The sequence below is a fragment of the Salvelinus sp. IW2-2015 genome, linkage group LG20 (assembly GCF_002910315.2).
Source record: "Salvelinus sp. IW2-2015 linkage group LG20, ASM291031v2, whole genome shotgun sequence".
Taxonomy (NCBI): domain Eukaryota; kingdom Metazoa; phylum Chordata; class Actinopteri; order Salmoniformes; family Salmonidae; genus Salvelinus; species Salvelinus sp. IW2-2015.
The window spans coordinates 29,807,876-29,833,151 of NC_036860.1; the positions used below are offsets into that span (position 1 = coordinate 29,807,876).

The 25,276-nt window shown below is 41.5% G+C and overlaps 1 protein-coding gene across 2 annotated transcripts in view; it reads right to left on the reverse strand.

Moving 5' to 3' along the window:
• Positions 1–25,276, reverse strand: part of LOC111980526 (rho guanine nucleotide exchange factor 12) — a 130,563-nt gene that overhangs the window by 32,859 nt on the left and 72,428 nt on the right. Inside the window, exons 9-19 of one of the 2 annotated variants that reach the window (XM_024011296.2) lie at positions 14,279–14,398; positions 13,951–14,067; positions 13,081–13,206; positions 12,881–12,979; positions 12,315–12,425; positions 8,733–8,831; positions 6,906–6,948; positions 6,590–6,695; positions 4,756–4,893; positions 3,506–3,538; positions 126–240 (exon numbers count right to left, since the gene is read on the reverse strand). In XM_024011296.2, coding sequence (XP_023867064.1) covers positions 126–240; positions 3,506–3,538; positions 4,756–4,893; positions 6,590–6,695; positions 6,906–6,948; positions 8,733–8,831; positions 12,315–12,425; positions 12,881–12,979; positions 13,081–13,206; positions 13,951–14,067; positions 14,279–14,398 — 1,107 coding nt within the window. Of the gene's footprint in view, positions 1–125; positions 241–3,505; positions 3,539–4,755; positions 4,894–6,589; positions 6,696–6,905; positions 6,949–8,732; positions 8,832–12,314; positions 12,426–12,880; positions 12,980–13,080; positions 13,207–13,834; positions 13,929–13,950; positions 14,068–14,278; positions 14,399–25,276 lie in introns of those variants that run through there. The other variant, XM_024011300.2, reaches the window with a different exon arrangement.

Genomic DNA, 25,276 nt, shown 5'->3' on the forward strand with positions numbered 1-25,276 from the left:
TGCCRCCATGGGAAGAAACAGAATGATTTATGCTACATCAAATGTGAAGTTTCTACAAGCAGTAAAGGACTACAGTATTGTACTGAAATGCATAATTGATGCGTCTAGGTGTGTGGGTGTTGTACCTTGATCTTGGGCAGGAAGTTGATGCGGACTCGTTTGGGCTCTAGGYTACGAGGTTCCTTCACTTTAACTCCCAGGTGTTTCATATATGTGAGGATAACATACTGCATAGTAGTGCTGGAACACAACACAATACACTATTAAAGGGATTCTCTGGTACTKTTGTATACTTTTTAGCCAGTAGTTCTGAAAGTAGCGCTCACGAGCCAAAAGTGGTTTTAGAAAATTGCGTACTATGTCACAAACTCAGCAAAAAAAGAAACGTCYCTTTTTCAGGACCCCGTCTTTTAAAGATAATTTGTAAAAATCCAAATGATTTCACAGATCTTCATTGTAAAGGGTTTAAACACTGTTTCCCATGCTTGTTCAATGAACCATAAACAATAGAAAATAATGAACATTGCACCCGTGGAACGGTCATTAAGACACTAACAGCTTACAGACGGTAGGCAATTAAGGTCACAGTTATGAAACTTAGGACACTAAAGAGGCCTTTCTACTGGGTCCCTGCTCATCTGCGTGAACGTCCTTAGGCATTCTGCAAGGAGGCCATGAGGACTACAGATGTGGCCAGGGCAATAAATTGCAATCTCCGTACTGTGAGACGCCTAGACAGCGTTACAGGGAGACAAGACGGACAGCTGAACGTCCTCGCAGTGGCAGACCACGTGTAACAAACACTTGCACAGGATCGGTACATCTGAACATCACACCTGTGGGACAGGTGCAGGATGGCAACAACAACTGCCCGAGTTACACCAGAAACGCACAATCCCTCCATCAGTGCTCAGACTGTCCGCAATAGGCTGAGAGGCTGGACTGACGGCTTGTAGGCCTGTTGTAAGGCAGGTCCTCACCAGACATCACCGGCAACAACTCGCGCTATGGGCACGAACCCACCGCGCTGGACCAGACAGGACTGGCAAAAAGTGCTCTTCACTGACGAGTCGTGGTTTTGTCTCACATGGGGGGATGGTCGGATTTGCGTTACCGTTGAAGAAATGAGCGTTACACCAAGGCCTGTACTCTGGAGTGATCAATTTGGAGGTGGAGGGTCCATCATGGTCTGGGGCTGTGTGTCACAGATCAACGGACTGAGCTTGGTGTCATTGCAGGCAATCTCAATGCTGTGCATTACAGGGAAGACATCCTCCTCCCTCATGTGGTACCCTCCTGCAGGCTCATTCTGACATGACCCTCCAGCATGACAATGCCACAGCCATACTGCTTGTTCTGTGTGTGATTTCCTGCAAGACAGGAATGTCAGTGTTCTGCCATGGCCAGCGAAGAGCCCGGATCTCAATCCCATTGAGCACGTCTGRGACCTGTTGGATCGGAGGGTGAGGGCTAGGTCCATTCCCTCCAGAAATGTCCGGGAACTTGCAGGTGCTTTGGTGGAAGAGTGGGGTAACGTCTCACAGCAAGAACTGGCAAATCTGGTGCAGTCCATGAGGAGATGATGCACTGCAGTGCTTAATGCAGCTGGTGGCCACACCAGATACTGACTGTTACTTTTGATTTTGACCCCCCTTTGTTCAGTGACACATTATTCCATTTCTGTTAGTCACATGTCTGTGGAACTTGTTCAGTTTATGTCTCAGTTGTTGAATCGTGTTATGTTCATACAAATATCTACACATGTTAAGTTTGCTGAAAATAAACGCAGTTGMRGTGAGGACATTTTTTTGCTGAGTTCATGTGCACCATGTCATTGCTTTCTCTCTTGTTCTGCTGCTGGTGCATCATGTGTATCTTGCTACTCACTCTAATGGCGAGGGGCTGAAGCTCATTGGTTGAACTCAAAATGCTAGGGGGCTGGCCCACATGGGGGAAAATAGTGCAGCACATCCTCCAGAAAAACAGTTGCTTTGAAACTAGGGATTTTGTGGCTAATTGATGTAAGACAATAATTCTGCTCATAGATTATGCATGTATGAACTACACATTGACACATTCAGCCCAAAGCGGGAGGTTTAAAAAATAAATACTTAGTCGCCAAAGTTCTGGAACATGTCTTTAATTAACTGTTAATATTACCATAAATACACTTTCAATTAACATTAAAGGTCCAGTACAGCCGTCTTGATCTTAATAATATGAAATCATTTACGATCATTCAACCATCATATTGATTAGCTGCAATAATATTTATACTTTTTAAAAGAAAGTCTCATGAKACATAAATGTCTCTCAAGGCTCTTTGAAAACAGTCATAATATGACACGTTATCAATCACTAGAAGTACATTTGGGGAAAATCTAATGAAAAGCTTAGGACACGTTTCTTCAATCCTGACCTGATCAGTTTTTACTATCACCGTATTCTTCAATACGATTCATTATCTCAGAACAGGGTCGAGTTCATAAGGGAGTGCAACCGAAAATAAAATTGWATTTTTGCATTGGACAAGACCAGGTAGTCCYTTGCCATTTCAGTCAGTTCTCTTCCATTTGGTGCCTAATGAACAAGACCCAGGCCTAACTGAAAGTGTGTAGTACCACAGATCTCCAGCAGATAGAGTGAGAGGACTCTATGATAACCACTGCTGGCAGACTCTCAGGATGCACATCCCAAATGGCACCCTATTCCATATATAGCACAATACTTTTGGGCAAAAGTAACCTGTGCCACGCCAACAGCTTTTCTCACAGGATGGATACACAACATGCTGATGGAATTCATGGAACTCAATATACTTTAAAATGACTAAAACCAAATCGAAACTATGTAGAAATTAKAAGGACCTGCATTCATACAGTTTCTTGACTGTGTCCAGCTCGCTAATAATCACTGAATAGAGTATTAAACCAAGTATCAGAGAACATGATTCCAATACACTTTAACTTCAGAACAGGGCCCGCATTCACAAAGCATCTGATAGTAGGGGTGCTGATCTAGGATCAGGTCCCCCTGTCAATATAATAATATTCATTGTTATCCAAAAGAGGTGAAATTATCTTAGATCAGCATTCCTACTCAGAGGATACTGGCCCAGATAAAGTATGTGTGATTCACCTTGACCTTCACGAGTAATTGAACACATACATTTACATTTTAGTCATTTAGCAGAAACTCTTATCCAGAGTGATTTACAGCAGCATTTKGGATTAARTGACTTGCTCAAGGGCACATTGATCGATTTTTCACCTAGTTGGCTCAGGGATTCGAACCATCAACCTTTCAGTTACTGGCCCAACGCTCTTAACCGTTAGGCTACCTGCCGCCCCAACCCTGCTACAACCCCAGTATGACAACACACACAATCAWCACTGCTACTTCCACTGTCTAGAGTAAACTCTAGCATGACAGCAGACCTATCAAGTCTTATTCTGACATCATGTGGTTATAGTTAGATGGAACATAGAAAAATCCCACTTCTTACCACTTCTCCTCTTCTGTGGGCTGTGACGTCAGCCTGGAAGGATAAAAACACACACAGGGTGAACTGACGCTCACACACAGCTTCCCTTCTGCTACAAAAAGACACATGTGAAGTCTGCTGGTGTAATGGTAATACAGTTCCATCAGCCTATGGGTTTATGTCAGGGATGGGCAACTTTGATAGGGGTGGGGGCCACAAAAGAATCTGAACTCATCATGAGGGGCCGCAGTGGCTCGCGGGTCTGCGTACCCACATCCATAACCGCATATGCAGTCAGAGCTGGCACTAGACATTTTGGGGCGCTAAGGGAAATTTTGTTGAGGGGGCCAACATTTTAATGGCCCCCCTCTTGACAGCAGAGAGAAAAAAGTTAATTTCCTGCAAGTCTTCACATTTTTCAATAGGGTGGAGAGAAATGTTTGCAGTTTTTAATATGATATCTGAGTGAGAGTGGCTAACAAAATCAATGGGGGCCCCCATTCAACCATGATTACTACAAGTTTAGATCGCTGGCTAGACTAATTTACTAGTCCCAAAAATGTTGGGCTGTGCTGACATGCTGACATGGGCTAATTGAGTGACTATCAGTGACTGACATAAGAGAAAAACTGCTGATGCACAAACACATTTTGAAATTGCACCTGGTGTATTCTACTATTCAAACTCACTACAGTAAGTAGACACACCGACTGAGGATTTTTCTCTTATCAAAAAACACCCCAAAAGCCAGGCTATCCTATCTATCTACAGCCCTGTAATCTGTCCAGTTCGGAGTGTTTGAGGCCCGGAGAACAGAGACACGCAAGCACTCACTGACCTGGAAATAACCACCAGAATGTCTGTGTGTGTGTGTCTGTGTAACTGGAGACAACACACTTATGTACTCTAACCTACACCTTATGCCATTACTAGACTAGATAATCCTTATGGAGCTGATAACGTCATGCTACTGTGTGTGTAGTGGCATGTGTGTGTGTGYGACAAATAATGTGTGTGTAAGAAAGAATGAGCAATTGTACACTACACTCGCCTCCTGTCTATCTCAAAGGGTAAGTGGAACACAGAGACAACAGCTTTCTTCGACCTGACTCTTGTGCCATGTTGTCATTCAATAATCTTGATGATGCTGGTAACGTCTGTGTCTCTGTATGTGTATGTGTATGTGTATGTGTATGTGTATGTGTGTGTGTGTGTGTGTGCGCGCGCGTCCTGTGTCCCTGTGTGTGTGTGCATGTATTTCAGAGACTTACAAGATGTCCTCTATCTTGGAGATGATATGTTCGGCACAGGAGCGTTCTCTATCCAGCGCCACGCGGTCTCTCACCCTCTCTGTGTCCAGCTTAGCCAGCTCCCCTTCTGCCAGGGTCAGACCCATGCTGCGCTTCTGCCTGTAGACACATACAGGCAGACACACACAGATGAATAGACAAAAACAGGCAGACACACAGACAGATACGAACGCGCACACACATACAAATGATTAATCCACSCATTAATTATGTGCACATCATCTTTGAGAAGTGAGTGTGTGCACGTGTGTGTTTGTAGTGTGCATTTATGGTGTATGTGTGGATTTGTAAATATACTAAATATAATCACGTCACCAAATAATTTATTAAAACACTATTTTGCAAAGAAGGTCTACAGTAGCCACAACAGCACTCTGTAGGGTAGCACTGTGGTGTAGTCGGAGGACAGCTAGCTTCCGTCCTCCTCTGGGCACATTGACTTCAATACAAAACCTAGGAGGCTCATGGTGCTCACCCCTTTTCATAGACTTATACAGTAATTATAATGTCTTGCAGCATGAACTGACATGTTGYCCACCCAATCAAAGGATCAGAGAATTAATCTTGTACTGAAAGCATAAGCTACAGCTAGCTAGCACTGTAGTGCATACAATGTGGTGAGTAGTTGACTCAAAGAGAGAAAGACAATAGTTGGAACAGTTTTGAACAAATACATTTCTTCCAAAATGAAGGAGAAGCAAGAGRAAAAAATATATATAGAGATGTMATTTTTTTCACTTTCAGTTTCACTTACTTAGCTAGCAAATGCAGCTAGCTAGTTTAGCCTACTGAATCACCCTGCTCAAACAGAGGGATGCTATGTTAGCTAGCTGGCTATGAGGTCAAGGTAAGCTTCAGGTTTTACGCCGTAGTAACTGCTTACTGCCTGATTGTAGCAGGTTTACTAACGAGTTAGTTCTAATAGCTATGCTGACTATGACGTTACTTTAGCTAATATGGTGACAACGATGTAGGCTGTGTGTAGTGGTTTGGCTTGGAAAGTTTTTTTCCTGGTCACATACAGCTGATGTGTTGTGCATTGAAGTCCACAAGTGAAGGGAAGAGGTGAGAGGAGGAGAGCGCATAGATGCGAGAAGGAATACAACGTGACTGTGTTTACGCGTGATCGGGGGTGTATTCATTCTGCCGATGCTGTTCAAAAAAAATAMATTAAACGGAACAGAATGTGAATAAAATATTTGTATTTGTCCAATAGAAACTCAAATTTGCAACTGTTGGACTAATGATTACATCCTATATCAGCCAGAYGCGGGCAAGAGTGAGCAAGGTGGTAYTGAATTTCAYTGTCTGTCCATGTGTCACTGGTTCTCACCTCAAATTTGTCTCACGACCTGTGTGCACCTATGTKGTAAACKTTCATTCATAGGCTAGGTTGAAGCAACCTCATGATGGGTCGGCGGGGGAAAATGTTAGTATCATGTTGTAGCCTAAACCTATTGCTGTTACATTGAACTGGGTGAATGGAATTTATTATTATAATTATTTATTATCTATGCATAGTCACTTCACCCCCACCCACATGTAAAAATTACCTCATCTTCTTGAACTGCACTGTTGGTTAAGGGCTTGTATGTAAGCATTTCACGTTAAAGTCTACTCTTCTTGTATTCGGCTCATGTGACAAAGTTTGATTTGTATATGAATGACAGTCATCCAATATGCTGTAATAGAAATAACGCCATGCTCATGAAAAAAAAAGGTCGTCCCTCATCTTAAACGGCACTGACCGCCACTGGTGTACATGTGTCTGTCTAAATGCGTGTGTGTGTGTGACCTGAAGTCCTCTAGGTTCCCCTGGATGTCTGGTAGCAGTGTGTCCTGTAGCAGCTGTATGTAAGGTCTGTGCAGTTCCTCTGGGATCAGCTCAGGTCTCCGCCGATCTGGGAACACACAACAGCATGTTAGCCCACACACACACACACACACACACCACACACACACACACACACAGTCTCAAGCTGTCTTCCTTTTTTGGAAACGTTCTAATCAATTACACTAGACGATACACTACTGTATTGCTATAACTGTTGCTAAACTTATACAAGACCTGAAAGGAGTATGTGAAAACAAAAATAGTTGAAACAGCTTACCTAGTTCAGAGGCAATAGACTCAGGCACAGCTACTTTCAGATTCTGCAAGGGAAAAAGAGTCAAATATCTAACCAAAAAAAAAGAATAGAGACTTTAAGCAATTCAATCCCAACAAACACAAATATAATTTCCTTTGCCTCCAACATAGCAGATAAAGACTGTACATTTAACAGAATACTAAGCATCTTGCAGATCAGCAGAAGCACACCGTTAGTAAAGGAACTTGGCTGTTCAGACACACTCACACCTAGTGGACAAAGATTCCTCAAGCAACATCAGGAAGACTGGAGAAAAGATATAAGAGCAGAAGCGAGGAAAAAAAGAGGATCTGATGGATGGTGCTGGGGTTTTAATTCACACASGCTAGTAATGTGCGGGTTGACTCATAACCCGCAGGCCCTGCGGTTATATCCGCAGGGCGGGTTTAGGGTCATGAAATACTATGTGGATGAAGGATGGGTGGCTGGCAGGTTGAATAAAGAGAAAACAATACGTTAAAAAGTCCATAAATGTATCATTCTTATGCAATTTATATCTATAGGCTACATTTCTTTAATTATGTGACACTATCTGGTACCAGTGCATAAGCCTAAGATTTAGGGCCTAACAGTACGTGCATCAAATAGCCTGCAGGCCAATCGCCAAATACTTTTGGGAACGGGCAGAAAAAGTTAACGTCAATCCACGGCTGCTAAAAAATAACTTAGTCTTTAATTGAATAAGAGAAAAGCTGAGAAATGGAGAGTTGMAAATAAAGTGAAGGGAGGGCCAGAAAAATWATGTTTGGAAAAGATTTKGTGAAGTGGTAGAAGAGGATGATAGCATTGCCGGCTATGTTATGTGTGATGATTGTGAGGTGCTGTACAAATTCGACAGTCAGAAGACAGGGACTTCAAGTAGGCCTATGGCACGTCAAGGAAACTATAGCCTACTGTTCAGATCGGTTAAATGGAAAATGAAATCAGGACACTGATTGTAGGTCTATAACCTCTAACATAGTGTTAATATTTTTTATTTGATTGAACCTTTATTTAACTAGGCAAGTCAGTTAAGAACAAATTCGTATTTACAATGACACCCTAACCCGGACGACGCTGGGACAATTGTGCACTGCCCTATGGGACTCCCAATCACGGCCGGTTGTGATACAGCCTGGAATCGAAACAGGGTCTGTAGTGACGCCTCTAGCACTGAGATGCAGTGCCTTAGACCGCTACGCCACTCAGGATCCTACAGAAGTAAGCGTTTCTTGCAGTAAAATGATATACCAAATGTAGGCAAAAACAATGTACTCTGGAACAGCAGTGGAGAAATATGATTTCTTTCTTTCAGCATCTCGAGAAAATGTGAAAATGTGAATGGACAGTTAGATACCGTCTGTAGAGGTGCTATCTTTATCAGCAGCTGATAGTATTTCAACCACACATAAAATATGCATCCAAGCCAAACTGAAATCTTATCAGAACATGTTGGGTCGTTTTCACAGCTTTCTATTTCCTTACAACCGGTCAAACTGATGTCATTTGAAMATTTTGTCCAGAAAATCATAGGTGCGGGGGAGCTGTCACTGTGGGACGTTACGTGTGTTGCTTAAGAGCACAACGGCAGGCAATGACATCTAGGGTTTGATACCAGCAACCCTCCGATTGCCAGCTCATCTCCTGCCAGATTTTCCCCGTCGGATCCGGAGATTCGAACTGGAAACCTTCTGGTTGCAGGCTCGCCTCTCTAACCGCCAGTTTGTTTGTATGCATGTGTAATGGCATGCGTCCATGCGTGCCTTTGCGTGTGCTCCCACATAATGTATGTGTACATGTGTGTCTTACCGCTGCTCGGTCCATAAAGAAAGTATGGAAATCCATGAAGATCCGTCTGGTCTCTTTGGAGTTGGTCTGCTTGTACAGGTCGGCGTAAAGGTAGCACAGCTAGGAGAGGACAAGGACAACGTTAGGTCTTAAATACTGACCAATGTCTTCTTGGGTCAAACCACCAAAGTGCTAGAGAGTAACTGCTGTACCCTATTAGAAAAAAAATTGTTTATTAGGGATGCAAAATGTCCCCATATTTTCTGGATTTRAATTTTATTTTGGGACAGTTACCAGAATTTTGTACACCTAGGGCTCTATTTTAACAACCATAACGCAATGGTAAATCTAAGCGCAGACAGTAACACTGTGTCAGAAATATTTTAGCCATTTTCACTATTACAATTTTCGGCGCACTTGCTGCCGTTGCGGTGAAAGGGCTGGGTTGTGATGAATAAACAAGTTGTGGGTGTGTCGAGGCTAGGCCCTTTATTGGCCAATCAGAACGTGCTCCATGGCGAAATATGTGACTCGTTTCAGGAAACAGGCATATGGCGCGCGTCACTACTTCACAGGAGAGACATTTGAACATACATTTTTTTAATCAAAATGCGTTTTTGGGCAGGAATGCCTTTCATGTGACTTAATGACAAACTTGTATTCCATCCATAAATACAAATACAATTGTTAAATTATGAGCCTAGTTGGTTTAGCCACGGAAAAAGACAGGAACCTTCCCGCTAGCGATGATTGGCTGAGATAATGGATGGGCTGGACATGCCGGGAGATAAGTTTGGATTGGTCTGCCATGTAGCTTCTGTCTATAACGTGAGCTGTTAAGTATGTGTGACAGTCCTTTCTACCAAGCCGTTTTTGAAAGACATAACATTAGCCATTGAGACCTACAAAAGTTTTGCTACTTTTCTCAACAACACTGATGCCCTGAATTTAGCAGGCGCTATCGACAGATCAGTAGGAAAAASTGATGGGCTACTTTCTGCACACGTCCTTAGTCCTGTACTGACGCTATGCCTGTTTGATGGTTCGTCTGAGGGCATAGCGAGATTTCTTATAAGCTTCCGGGTTAGAGTCCCGCTCCTTGAAAGCAGCAGCTCCAGCCTTTAGCTCAGTGCGGATGCACTGGTTGGGGTATGTACGTATGGTCACTGTGGGGACGACGTCATCGATGCACTTATTGATGAAGCCAATGACAGATGGGGTGTACTCCTCAATGCCATTGGAGGGATCCTGGAACATATTCCAGTCTGCGCTAGCAAAACAGTCCTGTAGCTTAGCATCTGCTTCATCTGACCACTTTTTTATTGATCTAGTCATTGGTGCTTCCTGCTTTAATTTTTGGRAGAGCTTTGTATGCATATCTGTGTGTGTTGTATAGGTGGTCCAGAGTTATTTTCCGTCTGGTTGCACATTTAGGTAAAACTGAGGTAAAACTGATTTAAGTTTCCCTGCATTAAAGTCCCCAGCTACTAGGAGCACCGCCTCTGGGTGAGCGTTTTCTTGTTTGCTTATGGCGGAATACAGCTCATTCAATGCTATCTTGGTGCCAGCCTCTGACTGTGGTGGTATGTAAACAGCTACAAAGAATATAGATTAAAACTCTCTYGGTAGGTAATGTTGTCTGCAGCTTATCATGAGAAACTCTACATCAGGCGAGCAATGGCTCGAGACTTCCTTAGATATCGTGCACCAGCTGTTGTTTACAAAAATACATAAACCGCCTCCCCTTGTCTTACTAGACGCCGCCGTTCTATCCTGCTGGTACATATAACCAGCCAGCTGTATGTTGATATAGTCGTCGTTTAGCCACGACTCCGTGAAGCATAAGATGTTACAGTTTTTAATGTCCCGTTGGTAGTTTAATCTTCCCAATAACTCATCCATTTTATTGTCCAAAGATTGTATGTTTGCGAGCAGAATTGAGAGGAGTGGGGGTTTATTAGATCGCCTCCTACTCCTCAGAAGGCAGCTCGCCCTCCGGTCTCTCTTTCTCCGCCTCCTCTTCATGCAGATCACTGGGGTCAGGGCCTGTTCCCGAGGGAGCCGTATATCCTCCGCCTCGGGCTCGTCAGAGTCGTTAAAGAAGAAAAAGGATTCTGCTAGTCCGTGGTGAGTAATCACAGTCCTGATGTCTAGAAGTTATTTTCGGTCATAAGAGACGGTAGCGGCAACATTATGTACAAAAATAGTAAAAAAATAAGTTACATACAACGCAGATAAACAAACTAAAAAACACAATCGGTTGGGGGTACATAAAACGCCTGCCTTCTGCTCCAGCGCCATTTTTTCACAAGTACTATCACTGTACCGTTTACACCTTCTGTATCCTGTGCATGTGACAAATAAACTTAGATTTGATATAGCGTGTGTTTACCACATGGTCTAACATGTGAATCCTTAAAAAGATGGGTGGGCTTAAGAGGGTGTGAACGATGCTGAATRTGTGTAGAAAAAGAAGAGCTCTCCAGTACTTGTACCAAAACATTTTCTCAAAACTGGGGTTACAAGTTTATCAACTTTCAAAGCAGAATAACTTTCCCATTGTTCCTCAACTGCAGTRTATGATATACCMTTTTCTARCTCTGAGTCTSTACTTTTATCCAATGTAAAAAACACAATTTCAAATGTTGCTACATAAGACCGAATCGAGGCGGTCGGTCACATATGTGGTTGCTTCAAGTTGTGTACTTACGGTCTTTTATGTATTGCTTTGGGATCAACCCCAATTCCAATGTTATTCCATTATAGTTTGTTAWATGGGTTACAGCAATGAAATAACAAAATGTAGAACTATGTTTGCTAAATACGTTAACTTGTACCCATTTGCAGTCCACATTGTTCTAATTAATCACATGGTATAGAGGCTAGGCCTACTGTCAATTGCATTATGGCTGAGCATGGACATGCCAAACATTGTCAATAAGCAAGATTAAATAATAATTTTCATCAAATTCTAAACAAAATAAACAACAATTTGTTTTAAATAGGCTATGTCACACTTACAGGCACCATCATTTCTTTTCGTGGGTATAAAATATTAAAACGACGCAGACTATGGAGGGTTTTACACACATCCAAACTTTTCACAGTAGCTGGATCCAATAWATACACTACCATTCAAAAGTTTGGGGTCACTTAGAAATGTCCTYGTTTTTGAAAGAAAAGCAAATGTTTTTTTTCCCAAAACCATATCGCAACCAAAGATAACGTTTCTAGAAAGAGYGTTTCACATTCGACCAGATCCCCTCAGCTAATCAAAAGGGGCGTAGAATGAGTCCAATGTAGTATTGGATTCATGACAAGGGCTAACCTAACCTATGACATGACCCGTCACCTTATGTATTACTGCCCCCCGTTGAAAGAAGTGACATCTCAAAAAAACACACAAAAAAACTATACAACCCAAATGTTTCCTAGCCTTCCACGCATGCTTTATGTCCCTAACACCTAAACTAAATTATAGAAAAATATATTTTATTTTTATACAACGTAACTAGAGAATCTAATAGAAAAACACAACACTTTAATAACCTTGGTGWRTGTGTGTATATGTACAGTGAGTGTGTATGTATGTGGTGGTCTTACCAGAGGTGCAGGGTCAAACTGAGAGACCACGTGATGGAGGAAGGCGGCCAGGTGAGCGGGCCGAGACTTGAGCAGCTCTATACTCTGGAAACAACAACACTGACCATTGATCTGAGAGACAGGGTGGAGATCAACAGAAAGATAGAGTTGAGTAAGAGAGAGATACCAACTCCGTTGTCTTGTGGTTAAAGTGTTTTTCACCCTGAGATTGAGAGGTTGGCGGTTTGATYCCCGGTCGAATCATACCAAAGACTATAAAAATGGGACCTGATGCCTCTCTGCTTGGCATTCAGCATTAAGGAGATGGATTGCGGTAAGGCGCTGTGACAGACTAGCATCCTGTCCGGGGGGTGTACTTTTACATCAAGCTGCCTCACACTACTGGCTTGGCTTTATTTTCCCAAGCTTGCTAAGAGAGAGAGAGAGTCATCGAGAGAATGAGACAGACAGGCACAAAATGAGAGATAGAAAGAGATAGACAACCGGAGACAGTCAGACGGAGCCAGACAGTCAGAGCCAGACAGACACGACAGCTAGCCAGCAGTCTAGCAGTAGTCCACCAGTACCTGTTCCTGCTCGGTGTCAAAGTAGTCGTCCTCTGCTCCGATGATCTGGGGGTTGAGACGGGACAAGGGCCTGCCCACACTACACTGGAAGTTACAGTTCTGAATCACACATACACAGACAWGAACATGACTTCCTTCTAAATCTAGTGTTGGGAGTAAACAACAAATATACTGTGTGTGTGTGTGTGTCTCTGTCTCACCAAGTCCGGCGTGTCCTCGGCGTCAGGCGAGGGGCAGGAGTTGAGGCTGTCTCGGGGGGTGGTCTTTGGGCAATGGCAGGGGGTCTCTCTTTGGCACGGACTCTCAGGGAGGGGACTGGGAGACACCTGAAATACAGASACACACACACCATTCACATACTGTATAAAATTTGCCAGTCTCCGATTTTGAATGGGCATTGTGGTAGTGATACCACACGTTCCACTCACATTTTCTGATAGAAAAGTATTCGGGGGTCCCGAGTGGCGCAGTGGTCTAAATACTGCATCTCCATGCAAGAGATGTCACTGCAGTACCTGGTTCTAATCCAGGTTGCATCACATCCGGCCGTGATTGGGAGTCACATAGGGCGGCGCACAATTAGCCCAGMGTAGTCTGGGTTTGGCCGGGGTAGGCCGTCATTGTAAATAAGATTTAGTTCTTAACTGACTTGCCTAGTTAAAAAATGGAGGAAAATAGGATTTGGCATTTCAGTTTACTTCCTGATTTGACCAAATTTAAATGGAATGGACCCCAACCCTGGTTGGCAGGTAGCTTAGCGGTTAGAGCGTTTGCCAAGTAACCAAAATGTCGTTGGTTCGAATACCCAAGCCGACAAGGTGAAAAATCTGTTGATGTACCCTTGAGCAAGGCAGTTAACCTTAATTTGCTCCAGGGGCGCCTGGGTGACCCTGTATAAGGCATATTTCACGGCACCTATTGGGTGTATGTGACAATAAAACATATGATGATTACTTTTTTCTTTATTCCAGTACAATGGTATTGTATTGAGAATGCCAATTCACATGTAGTTGTCATGGAGCATCTGGTGGTGATAATAACAGACAGGCTAATTGGCCAGGTTGACTCACAGTGTTATTGGTCCAGGTTCCGTTGCTGCCGCTCTCTACCTGCGAGGAGGGGGTCTGCGCTCCATCGGCCGCCCCAACGCCCCCCCCCTCACCGTTCCAGGGGGAGAGGGAGCCATCCTGAAAACACACACACCTTCTATAAATGGGTGGCAGGCCAGGCAGTAACTGCGCTGTCCCTTTGAGAGTACGTCTGTACCTGTGAGATAGAGACAGCAAGAGAGTGTTTGTGTCTATGGGAGAGTGTGTTTGTTTTTGTGTGTGCTTGTATACATATGCACGTACATGTGTGTGTGAACATATGTATGTGTGTATACGTAGGTGTGTATACCTKAGGTGTGCCTGTGGTCTTTCTGAGCTGGCCATGCAGCAGAGGAATGTGTTTCTTGGCCTCCTGGATGTCCTTCAGTAGTTTGGCTGTGGGGTTCCTGCTGTACTCCTCCTTCATAGCCTGGACATAACGTGACATAACACAGGACAGAGCACACGTTAAGAGAGGAATTAGGTAGGAAGGGAGGGAGCGGGGGGGGAAGAGAGAAGAGGAGGTGTATTCTAAGTCCTTCTAAGTGTGTGTGTGTGTGTGTGTGTGTGTGTGTGTGTGTGTGTGTGTGTGAGAGAGACAGTCAGTCAGTCAGTCAGTCAGTCAGTCAGTCAGTCAGTCAGTCAGTCAGTGAAAGAGAGAGGGAGAGTGTGTGTGAGTGTACATGCGTGTTTGTGTGTCCAGTTCCCACAGTCCTAGTTTTAGTTCATGGTCTATCATAGAAAGAAGTGAAACTAAGGGGAGGGCAAGATGTGGTCAGTGTTTATCAGTGGAAGAATTATTGGCTTTTGGGAAATGTAACCACTACTTTCTTAACAAAAACGAAAGGAATTCATAATAAAAAAGACTTACAACAGTTACAGACTTACAGCAGAAATAGAAAATCTAACATTACACATCAATGGTGAAGATACATGTAATACAGAAGCACTGAATATTCTAGAGGTAAAACAAAAGGACTTTGAGGAACTTATTCAGGAAAATTAGCTTTCATTTATAAAAAATAAAAGAGAACATTTGATGGAGAATGGCAAAAAATGCATCAAAGGTTTTTCCTAAAAATGCGACCAAAAATAACTTACAAAAAATTGTTAAACGATGGAGAAATCCTTATCTCACCAACAGAGATCTTGAATGAGGAAGCAAAATATTTTTAACAAATGTTCTCTTGTAATGCTCATAGAACCAAAAAGTCCCTACMAGATTTTATTCATCACGATCAGATGGGATTCTTAAAAGGTATATAAAAKATATATTGGAGACAACATTAGACATCCACTAGAAATAATGGAAAACTATGAGAATGCAGGGAAACCAGATATAATCTTTATAGCATAATTTCAGAAAGCATTTGATACAGTACATCTAGAATATGTTTATAAGTGCCTGGATTTTTTACATTCTGGAGAATCTCTCATAAAATGGGTAAAAGTCAGGTACAACAAAATAATAAATAATTGTTACTTCTCTGAGAACTTTGAATTGTCAAGAGGCGTAAAACAAGGTTGCCCGCTATCACCATACTTATTTATTATGGCCATTGAACTGTTAACTTGAACTATTTAGCATTCTGGCTAATGATAACATTAAGGGGCTAAAAATTAAGGGATTAGAGACAAGTATCAATCTATGCCAATAATTCAAGTTCTCATGAGTCCTCAATCTTCAAGGGCCTCAATGTGAACCTTGATCATTTCTCCAGTTTCTCTGGACTAAAACCCAACTACAATAAGTGTACTATATTACGGATTGGGCCTCTAAAAGATACAAACTTTAAATTGTCATGTGTTCTCCCGGTTAAATGGTCAGATGGTTAAGTCGAAAAGATACAAACTTTATCCCGGAAAAATAGAGCGATCTTGCAACGATTCATTTTGATCGAAAACTTAGAATCTTGAAACCGTGGAGAGGTAACTTTGCTATCTATTTGCGGGAAGAATACCCAGATGAATTCTCTAGTGATATCGCAGTTTACATATATATTCATGGTTCCAGGAGAATCCTGTTTCAAATCATGCGAGAAAGAAAAAAAAACTTTATTTGGAACGTCAAACCAGATAAAGATAAATGAGCATATTTATAGTGAACATGAGTTAAAACTATTAAATAAAACATCTCTCTTAAAGCCTTCATTCTATCTAAATCCAAATGGGTTTTCTAGGTAAGCTACTAAGAGAGGCCCATCATATGTTTAAGACTGGGCTCTTTGGCTTTTTGCAGATCAAGGGTAATTTCAGTGTAGGAAAGGATGAAACAGCGTCTGTGCCACCAGTAAGTACAGATAGTAGTATAAATCCCCTCGCACGGTCCCCGCAGCAAAGAGAGAGATATGTCTCGCTCCATCCACCACACGCCACGTTGCACCACAGACTGTCCAGGAGTTGGCGGATGCTTTAGTCCAGGTCTGGGAGGAGATCCCTCAGGAGACCATCCGCCACTCATCAGGAGCATGCCCAGGCGTTGTAGGGAGGTCATACAGGCACGTGGAGGCCACAACACACTACTGAGCCTCATTTTGACTTGTTTTAAGGACATTACATCAAAGTTGGATCAGCCTGTAGTGTGGTTTTCCACTTTAATTTTGAGTGTGACCTCCATGGTGTTGATAAATTTGATTTACATTGATAATTTTTTTGTGTGTTTTTGTTTCAGCACATTCAACTATGTAAAGAAAAAGTATTTAATAAGATATATTATTCATTCAGATCTAGGATGTGTTATTTTAGTGTTCCTTTATTTTTTTTGAGCAGTGTATAAGACTGCTGAAACAGCTAATCAATTGGCTACCCTGACTATTTCTATAAACACCCCCTTTTTACACTGCTGCTACTCACTGTTTATTATCTATGCATAGTCACTTTACCCTTACCATATGTACATATTACCTCAATTACTCAACTAACCTGTACTCCTGCACATTGACTCGGTACGGAACCCTCTATATATAGCCTCTTTATGTTATTTTAATGTTACTTACACTTTTTTTTACTTTCGTTTATTTAGTAAGTATTTTCTTAAAAGAGGATCGACCCTTTTTTTCAATTTCACCTAAAATGACATACCCAAATCTAACTGTCTGTAGCTCAGGACCTGAAGCAATATGCATATTCTTGATAACCATTTGAAAAAAGAACAGTTTGTGGAAATGCAAAATTAAGTAGAAGAATATAACACATTAGATTCTGGTAAAAGATAATACAAAATAAAAAAACATGCGTTTTCAAAAATATGTTTTGTTCTATCATCTTTACATGCATGAGAAAGGCCATTATATGACTTAGGACTCTAGGTGCAATTTTGATTTGGAACTAGATGGCAGCAGAATATGTGCAAAGTTTTAGACTGATCCAATGAACCATTGCATTACAGTTCAAAATGTTGTATCAAGTCTCAGGATCCCAGGATGTAATAAATTATGTTTAATTAGCTTCCCTACAAAAAAGACACTAACCTCCACACATCTAGATGGGGGGTGTGGGGTCAGACACAGCAGGGGTCAACTGTAGATCCAAAGTCCTACATTTGAATATAAAAATGTATTTTATCCAACAAACTATAATACATTGTATCTCTGGACCTCAGGATGACAAGTCCAGACCAAGATTACTGAATATAAGTATATTATTTACTTTCAGAATTGAATGTATCAAACCAGTTTGCTGTGATAAGTTTTTGTTGTTGTGCACTCTCCTCAAACAATGTATTTTTTTTTTCACTGTAATAGCTACTGTAAATTGGACAGTGCAGTTAGATTAACAAGAATTTAAGCTTTCTGCCCATATAGAACATGTCTATGTCCTGGGAAATTAATTTTTACTTACAACGTCATGCTAATCACATTAGCGCATGTTAGCTCAACCGTCCCGCAGGGGGGACACTGATCCTGTAGAGGTTTTAACTCGTATTTTTCTTAAAATTGCATTGTTTGGTTAAGGGCTTGTAAGTAAGCATTTCACGGTTGTATTCGGCGCATGTGACAAAACATTTGAATTGATTTTAGCGTCGGAGCTGGTGTAATAGAATTCCACCTTCCTCCTAAATATTCCCTTTTGCGTGTTTGATGTTTCGTCGGAGGTCATAGCAGATGACATCGTCTATGCACTTACCTGTGTATCTACATCGATTCGGCCAAGGTCAATACTTGTAAATTAAAACATTTTGATTATTAAACGCTCACCTTGTACCTATGGTTGTGCTCTGTACAATGGTTTCTCCTGTAAAAGCTGCGTCATACTGCAGCACACCTTGCGGGCTGCCGCAGAATTATATGGCACGTTATTTAAGTGTCAGCCATTGTTTCCATTAATGCTAGTTAGTGCTAGTTTGACCACCAGAGGGAATCTTTGAGAAGCATTTGACAGTCTTTAATATGGCTGTACAAGAGAATTTAAAACCTTTTTTGTAAGAACATAGTATATGAGATTGATTTTAAGAAATGTAGCTTAATTTGATAAATATTATGGTGTTTCTGTTACAAGAAAAAAAGAAACCCTCAGAAAATATGGCGCTGTACAACGTGACCGGTCGGAGTAGGCTACAGTACTAAGAGTAAAATAATACAATTTCACCCCTAATTGTAGTCTAACCAATAACCCAAACGGAGATTCAGTGAAATTAAAATCTCATTGATTTATCAAGACCAGTTGCCATGCTTGTCCCAGAGCAGTGTGAAAAGGTGCTGAAATAGTTGACCACACGCGGGTAGGCTATTTCTTCTCAAATCCTACGCTATATTCCACACGTTACTCTCTCTCTCTCTCTCGCACCACACACTTGCTGTCTTGACCTCTGAATGCTCGGCTATGAAAAGCCAACTGGCATTTACTTCTAAGTGCTGACCGTTGCACCATCTATAACCACTGTTTATATTATTTGACCCTGCTGGTCATCTATGAATGTTTGAACAGCTTGAAAAATGATCTAGCCTTCATGGCCATGTATCTTATAATCCCCAAACCTGTTTGGATTTAAGTATAATTTTGCATGACTGACGCCTTTAGTGAGAGTTCTAATGCTTTAATATTTAATAATTTCTTGCCCTGTGAATTCATATTCATTTTATAAATAGGCCCATTGCGCAATGCGGCCGTGCTAACGGGGAAAGAGGGATGTGAGCCGGTGCGCGCAACCCAGCGGCACATGGCGATGCGGGGATCGGAGCTCGTGTGAGAGCCGAAGCCACCCTCCCGGACCCAGAAACACCACGCGAGGAAGGGAGAAGCGGAGGGTGTTGGCCCCCTACCCAGTCCTCAGAGTCATAGATACGCCCCGTTTATTTCGTGCTTCTTGGTCTGTTTCGCTTGATTGCCCTCCGATCTGTACTTTTTCGATGGCCCTCGCGACCTGCAACTGTTTTCCTCACGGTTTATATACAGTTGAAGTCTGAAGTTTACATACACTTAGGTTGGAGTCATTATTTCTTGTCAATAGGGGGGGCGCTGTTTTCAGCGCCCCCTTTGGGAAAAAATCGTGCCCAATGAAACGGCCTCGTACTCTTTTCTAAGATCATAACAATATGCATATTATTATTGCTATTGGATAGAAAAAACACTCTCAAGTTTCTAAGAACTGTTGAATTATATCTGTGAGTAAAAACAGAACTCATTTGCAGCAAACTTCCATACAGGAAGTGAAAAATTTGAAAACGAGCTCTGTTTCAGGGCTGCCTTATTCGACTGGCTTTTTATTTATCGATATGCTGCACTTCATAACGCCTCCACTAGATGTCAACAGCAGTGGAAGTGGAATGGGTGTCTAGCTTTGATTGAGGCCGAACAAGAGCTTTTGGAGTTGACAGTCCGGAATTTTCTTTGTCTTCGAAGGCGAAGGCTCGACATTTGTCTTCTCTGAAAGCGTTTCGGTTTACACGGCGAATTCTCCGGCTCTTGATTTTATTTTGATACATATGATAATAACATCATAAAGTAGGTTTTTTTCAACCGAGTTTTATCAGTTTATTCAACGTTTATTGGGAACTTTTGGAGTTTTCCGTTCTTTGCGTCAAGAGAGGATGGAATGTTAGCAACTTGGCTAGCATTGTGGCGCGAATTCGACAGAAGAAATGGACATTTCTAAAACCAAACAACGATTTATTCCTGGACCAAGGACTCCTTGTACAACATTCTGATGGAAGCTCGCAAAAGTAAGAAAAACATTTATGAGTTATTTTCGTATTTCGTGTTAAAAATGTTGACTCCTATTCTCTCCGCCTGTTTGTGAGCGCTGTCTCACAATAACGCAAGCTGTTATGTTATGGTAAAGTTATTTTTTTAAATCTAACACAGCGGTTGCATTAAAGAACCAGTGTATCTTTCATTTGCCATAGCAACAAGTATTTTTATGTGTAAGTTTATGATGAAGTTTTTGGTCAGATTGGTGAGTGTCCAAAATATCTTTGGAATTCTGGTGAATCGATGCTAGTATTCACACGATGTATAATCAGGATTTTGTAGCTCTAAATATGCACATTTTCGAACAAAAACATAATTGTATTGTATAACATGATGTTATAAGACTGTCAAGGTTAGTGATTAAATTTTATTCTATTTTGTCGGTTTTGTGGCAAGCTATTTTTTGCGGGGAGTAAATTGGCGTTGTGTGTTTTGGGCTACTGTAGTTGAGCTAATAGGAAATATTATTGTGTTTTTTCCCCCGCTGAAAAAACATTAAAAAATCGGAAAATAATGGCTGGATTCACAAGATGTTTGTCTTTTACGTTTTTGCTTTACATTAACAAACCATGGTATTTTTTCATAAAATGTTTATGATGAGTAATTTTTATGTATTTCACAAAATTGCTCTCTGTAATTATTCTGGCTGCTTTGGGTGCTGTAACGTCAAGGTGAATGATGGGTGCAGAGTCAGGCCGCAGAGAGAGCAAAAGTATTCTTCAGGGAAAAAACGCTTAAATTCCACAGCATGAAAAAACAGGAACAGAGTTACAAAAAAACGGGGTGGTGGCAAAACACAGGCGTAAAAACAACCCAAGTCCAACTGTTAAAATAAAGCTGAATAGCGAAAATCCCACATCAAAGAATCACTCACGACGTCCAACATGGGATACACAAAATAAGGCCGCACAAAACACTAGCGGCGAAACTAAAACAACTAAAATAGTACACCTCCCAAACCCACCACAAGAACAGGTGAAAAACATTTTTAGACAGAACATAAACGAAAAGGAAAAAGGGATCGGTGGCAGCTTAGTAGATACCGGCGACCGAACGACGCCGAGTGCCACCGAACGTGAAGGGGCAGTCACCTTCGTAAATATTTCGTGACAGGTGCTATTTTGTGATGGTGGCTGCAATGTAAAAACTATGATTTATAACCTCACTATGCCACATTTTCGACAAAACAATAAAATGTAATTGTATAAACATGTATAAGACTGTCATCTGATTGAAGGTTTGTTTTCTTTTCTTGTTAAGTGACTAATTTTAAAATCCTCTATTTTTGTCGGGTTTTTGTGACAAGCTACCTATGCGGTGGAAACATGGTGAAATATGCGGTTGTGTGTTTGGCTTATTGTGGTTAGCTAATAGAAATACATATGTGTGTTTATCGCTGTAACAAATAAAATAAAATGGAAATGATGGCTTGATTCACAAGATGTTTATCTTCCATTGCTTGTAATTGGACTTGTCGATTTTAATTGAAAATTATATTAATATGAATATCCCGTGTCCGTTGGGCTAGGGCTATGCTAGTCAGCCTTTTTTTTAATGAGGAGGTCGGATCCGGGATGGTTATTAAGTAAAGGTTAAACCTCGTTTTTTTCAAACCACTCCCCAAAATTTCTGTTAACCAACTATAGTTTGGAAGTCGGTTAGGACACTAACTTTTTTGCGTGACAACAAGTAATTTTCCAAACAACAATTGTTTTACAGACAGATTATTTCAACTTATAATTCACTGTATCACAATTCCAGTGGGTCAGAAGTTTACATACACTAAGTTGACTGTGCCTTTAAACAGCTTGGAAAATTCAGAAAAATTCATCATGGCTTGAACATAATTTTGAGTCAATTGGAGGTGTACCTTTGAATGTATTTCAAGCCCACTTCAAACTCAGTGTATCTTTGGCTTGACATCATGGAAAATCAAAGGAATCAGGCCAAGACCTCAGAAAAAAAATTGTGACCTTCACAAGCCTGGTTCATCCTTGGGAGCATTTCAAACGCCTGAAGGTAACCAGATTCATCACTGTACAACAAATGTACGCAAGTATAAACACCATGGGACCACGCACGCATCAAAACCGCTCAGGAAGTAGATGTGTTCTTTTTATTCTGAGCAGATTTTATTTGTTGCGATTGCAAACGTAATAAAATGGTGGTCCGATAGTCCAAGATTATGAGGAAAAACATTAAGATTCCTCACATTTATTCCATGGGACAACGTCCAGAGTATGACTGTGGCAGTGAGTGGTCCGGAGACATGTTGGACAAACCACTGAGTCGATGACGGCTCGAAAGCCTTTTGGAGTGGGTCTGTAGACTTTCCATGTAATATTAAAGTCACCAAATTTTGAATATTATCTGCTAATGACTACAAGGTCCGATAGGAATTCAGGGAACGCTGTATATGGCTCAGGAGCCTGTAAACAGTAAGCTATAAAAAAACTGAATTGAGTTAGGCTGCGTAGACTTCATGACTAGAAGCTCAAAAGACGAAAAACATCGGGGGTTTTTGTAAATTGAAATTTTTGCTATCGTAAATGTAAGCAACACCTCCGCCTTTGCGGGATGCACGGGGATATGGTCACTAGTGTAGCCAGAGGTGAGGCCTCAATTAAACAGTAAATTCATCAGGCTTAAGCCATGTTTCAGTCAGGCAATCACATCAAGATTATGATCAGTGATTAGTTATTGACTTTAACTGCCTTGGAAAGTGAGGGATCTAACATTAAGTAGCCTATTTTAGAGATGTGAGGTATCACACAATCTCTTTCAAATAATGTCAGGAATGATGAGGTCTTTATTTTTCTAAGTGAGATTGCTAAGGCGAACACAACCACAGTTTAGTTTTGCCCAACTGGTTGAGGCACAGACATGTCTCATGGGATAGCTGAGCTGACTAACTGACTGTGCTAGTGGCAGACTCCACTAAGCTGGCAGGCGGCTAACAGCTGCTGCCTAGCCTGCACCCTATTTCATTGTGGAGCTAAGGGGAGTTAGAGGCCCTGTCTATGTTCGTAGATAAGATGAGAGCAGCCCTCCAGCTAGGATGGAGTCCGTTCAACAGGCCAGGCTAGGTCCTTTTGGTGGGTGAGTTGCCAGAAAGAGGGACAATTAATCTAACAAATTTTTCTTTTTGGAGGGGCAGAAAAAACAGTTTTCAACCAGCGTTGAGTTGTGAGACTCTGCTGTAGAGCTCATCACTCCCCTAACTGGAGGTGGCCAGAGACAATTACTCAATGCCGACACAGTCTTTCTAGCTGATTTACATACTGAAGCTATGTTTGCGTTGGTGACCTCTTGACTGTTTCATCCTAAATCGTTGTTGCCGACGTGGATAACATAATCCCTATATCTCTACAACTCGCCAGTTTTAGCTTTAGCCAGCACCATCTTCAGATTAGCCTTAACACTTCTTATGGCTACAGGAGCAGTATTGAGTAGCTTGGATGAATAAGGTGCCCAGAGTTGCCCAGAATTAAAAACTGCTGCTACTCAGTCCCAGTTGCAAATATATGCATATTATTAGTTATTGGATAGAAAACACTCTGAAGTTTCTAAAACTGTTTGAAATGATGTCTGTGAGTATAACATAACTCACATGGCAGGCAAAAACCCTGAGAAAAAAATCCAACCACGGAAAGTGGATATCTGAGGTTAGTCATTTCAACTCATTCCTATTGAAGAACACAATGGGATATTGGTCATTCTGCATTTCCTAAGGCTTCACTAGATGTCAACAGTCTTTAGAACCTTGTTTGATGCTTCTACTGTGAAGTAGGGGCGAATGAGAGGGGAAATGAGTCCAGAGGTCTGGGCAGAATGCCTTGAGCACGGACGCTCGTTCACGTGAGAGCGAGCTCGGTTCCATTGCTTTTCTACAGACAAAGGAATTCTCCGGGTTGGAACATTATTGAAGATTTATGTTAAAAACATCCTAAGATTGATTCTATACTTCGTTGACATTTTTCTACAGACTGTAACGGAACTTTTTGACATTTCGTCTGCAACTAGCGAACGCGCTTCGTGAGTTTGGATTTGTTACCAAACGCGCTAACAGTAGCTATTTGGACATAAATGATGGACATTATCGAAACAAACAAACACATTTATATTGTCCGAACTGGGATTCCTGGGAGTGCATTCTGATGAAAGATCAATAAGTAAGTGAATATTTTATAATGTTATTTCTGACTTCTGTGACTGCACAATATGGCGGATATCCTTTTGGCTTATTTGGGCTCTGAGCGCCGTACTCAGATTATGCATGGTTGCTTTTTCCGTAAAGCTTTTTTGAATCTGACACACAGCAGTTGCATTAAGGAGAAGTGTATCTAAAGTTCCATTGTATAACACTTGGAACTACTGGACATAACGCACCAATGGTATAACTGAGATTTGTATTATATAATATGAACTTTATTCGAACAAAACATAACTGTATTGTGTAAAATGAAGTTCCTGAGTGTCATCTGATAAGATTAATTCTATCTCTATTTCAGATTTTTGTGACTCCTCTCTTTGGCTGGAAAAATGGCTGTGTTTTTTTGTGACTTGGCTCTGACCTAACAATAATCGTCTGTGGGTGCTTTCGCGCGTAAACCTATATGAAATCGACACTGTGGTGGGATTAACAAGAAGTGTATCTTTAAAATGGGGTGAAATACATTTGGAAATACGAAATATGTTTGAGGGATTTGAATTTATGAGATTTCTGTTGTTTTTGAATTTGCGCCCTGCCACTTTCATTGGCTTGTTGTCATATCGAATCCCGTTAACGGATCTCAGCCCATAAGAAGTTTTAACGTCGGTAAGCCCTGCCCCTGGTAAACAGTGTATGATTGCTGGATGATTGTTTTAAGTCTAATAATTGTGGGTAATGGAGTCGCCAATGACTAGGGTTTTCAATTTGTCAGAGCTAAGCGGTGGGAGGGCTTCGGCGTCTCAGACCTGTTAACGGGAGGAGTAGAGAACCAGAGAAGGCTCGGCCTCTGACTCCGACTCGTGCTTAATGGGGAGAAACCGTTGAAAAGTTTCTGTCAGCTGAATGAGCGACACCGGTGAGCATTCCTACACATTTCCCTCCAGAAAGCCATGAAGAAGTTGTCCG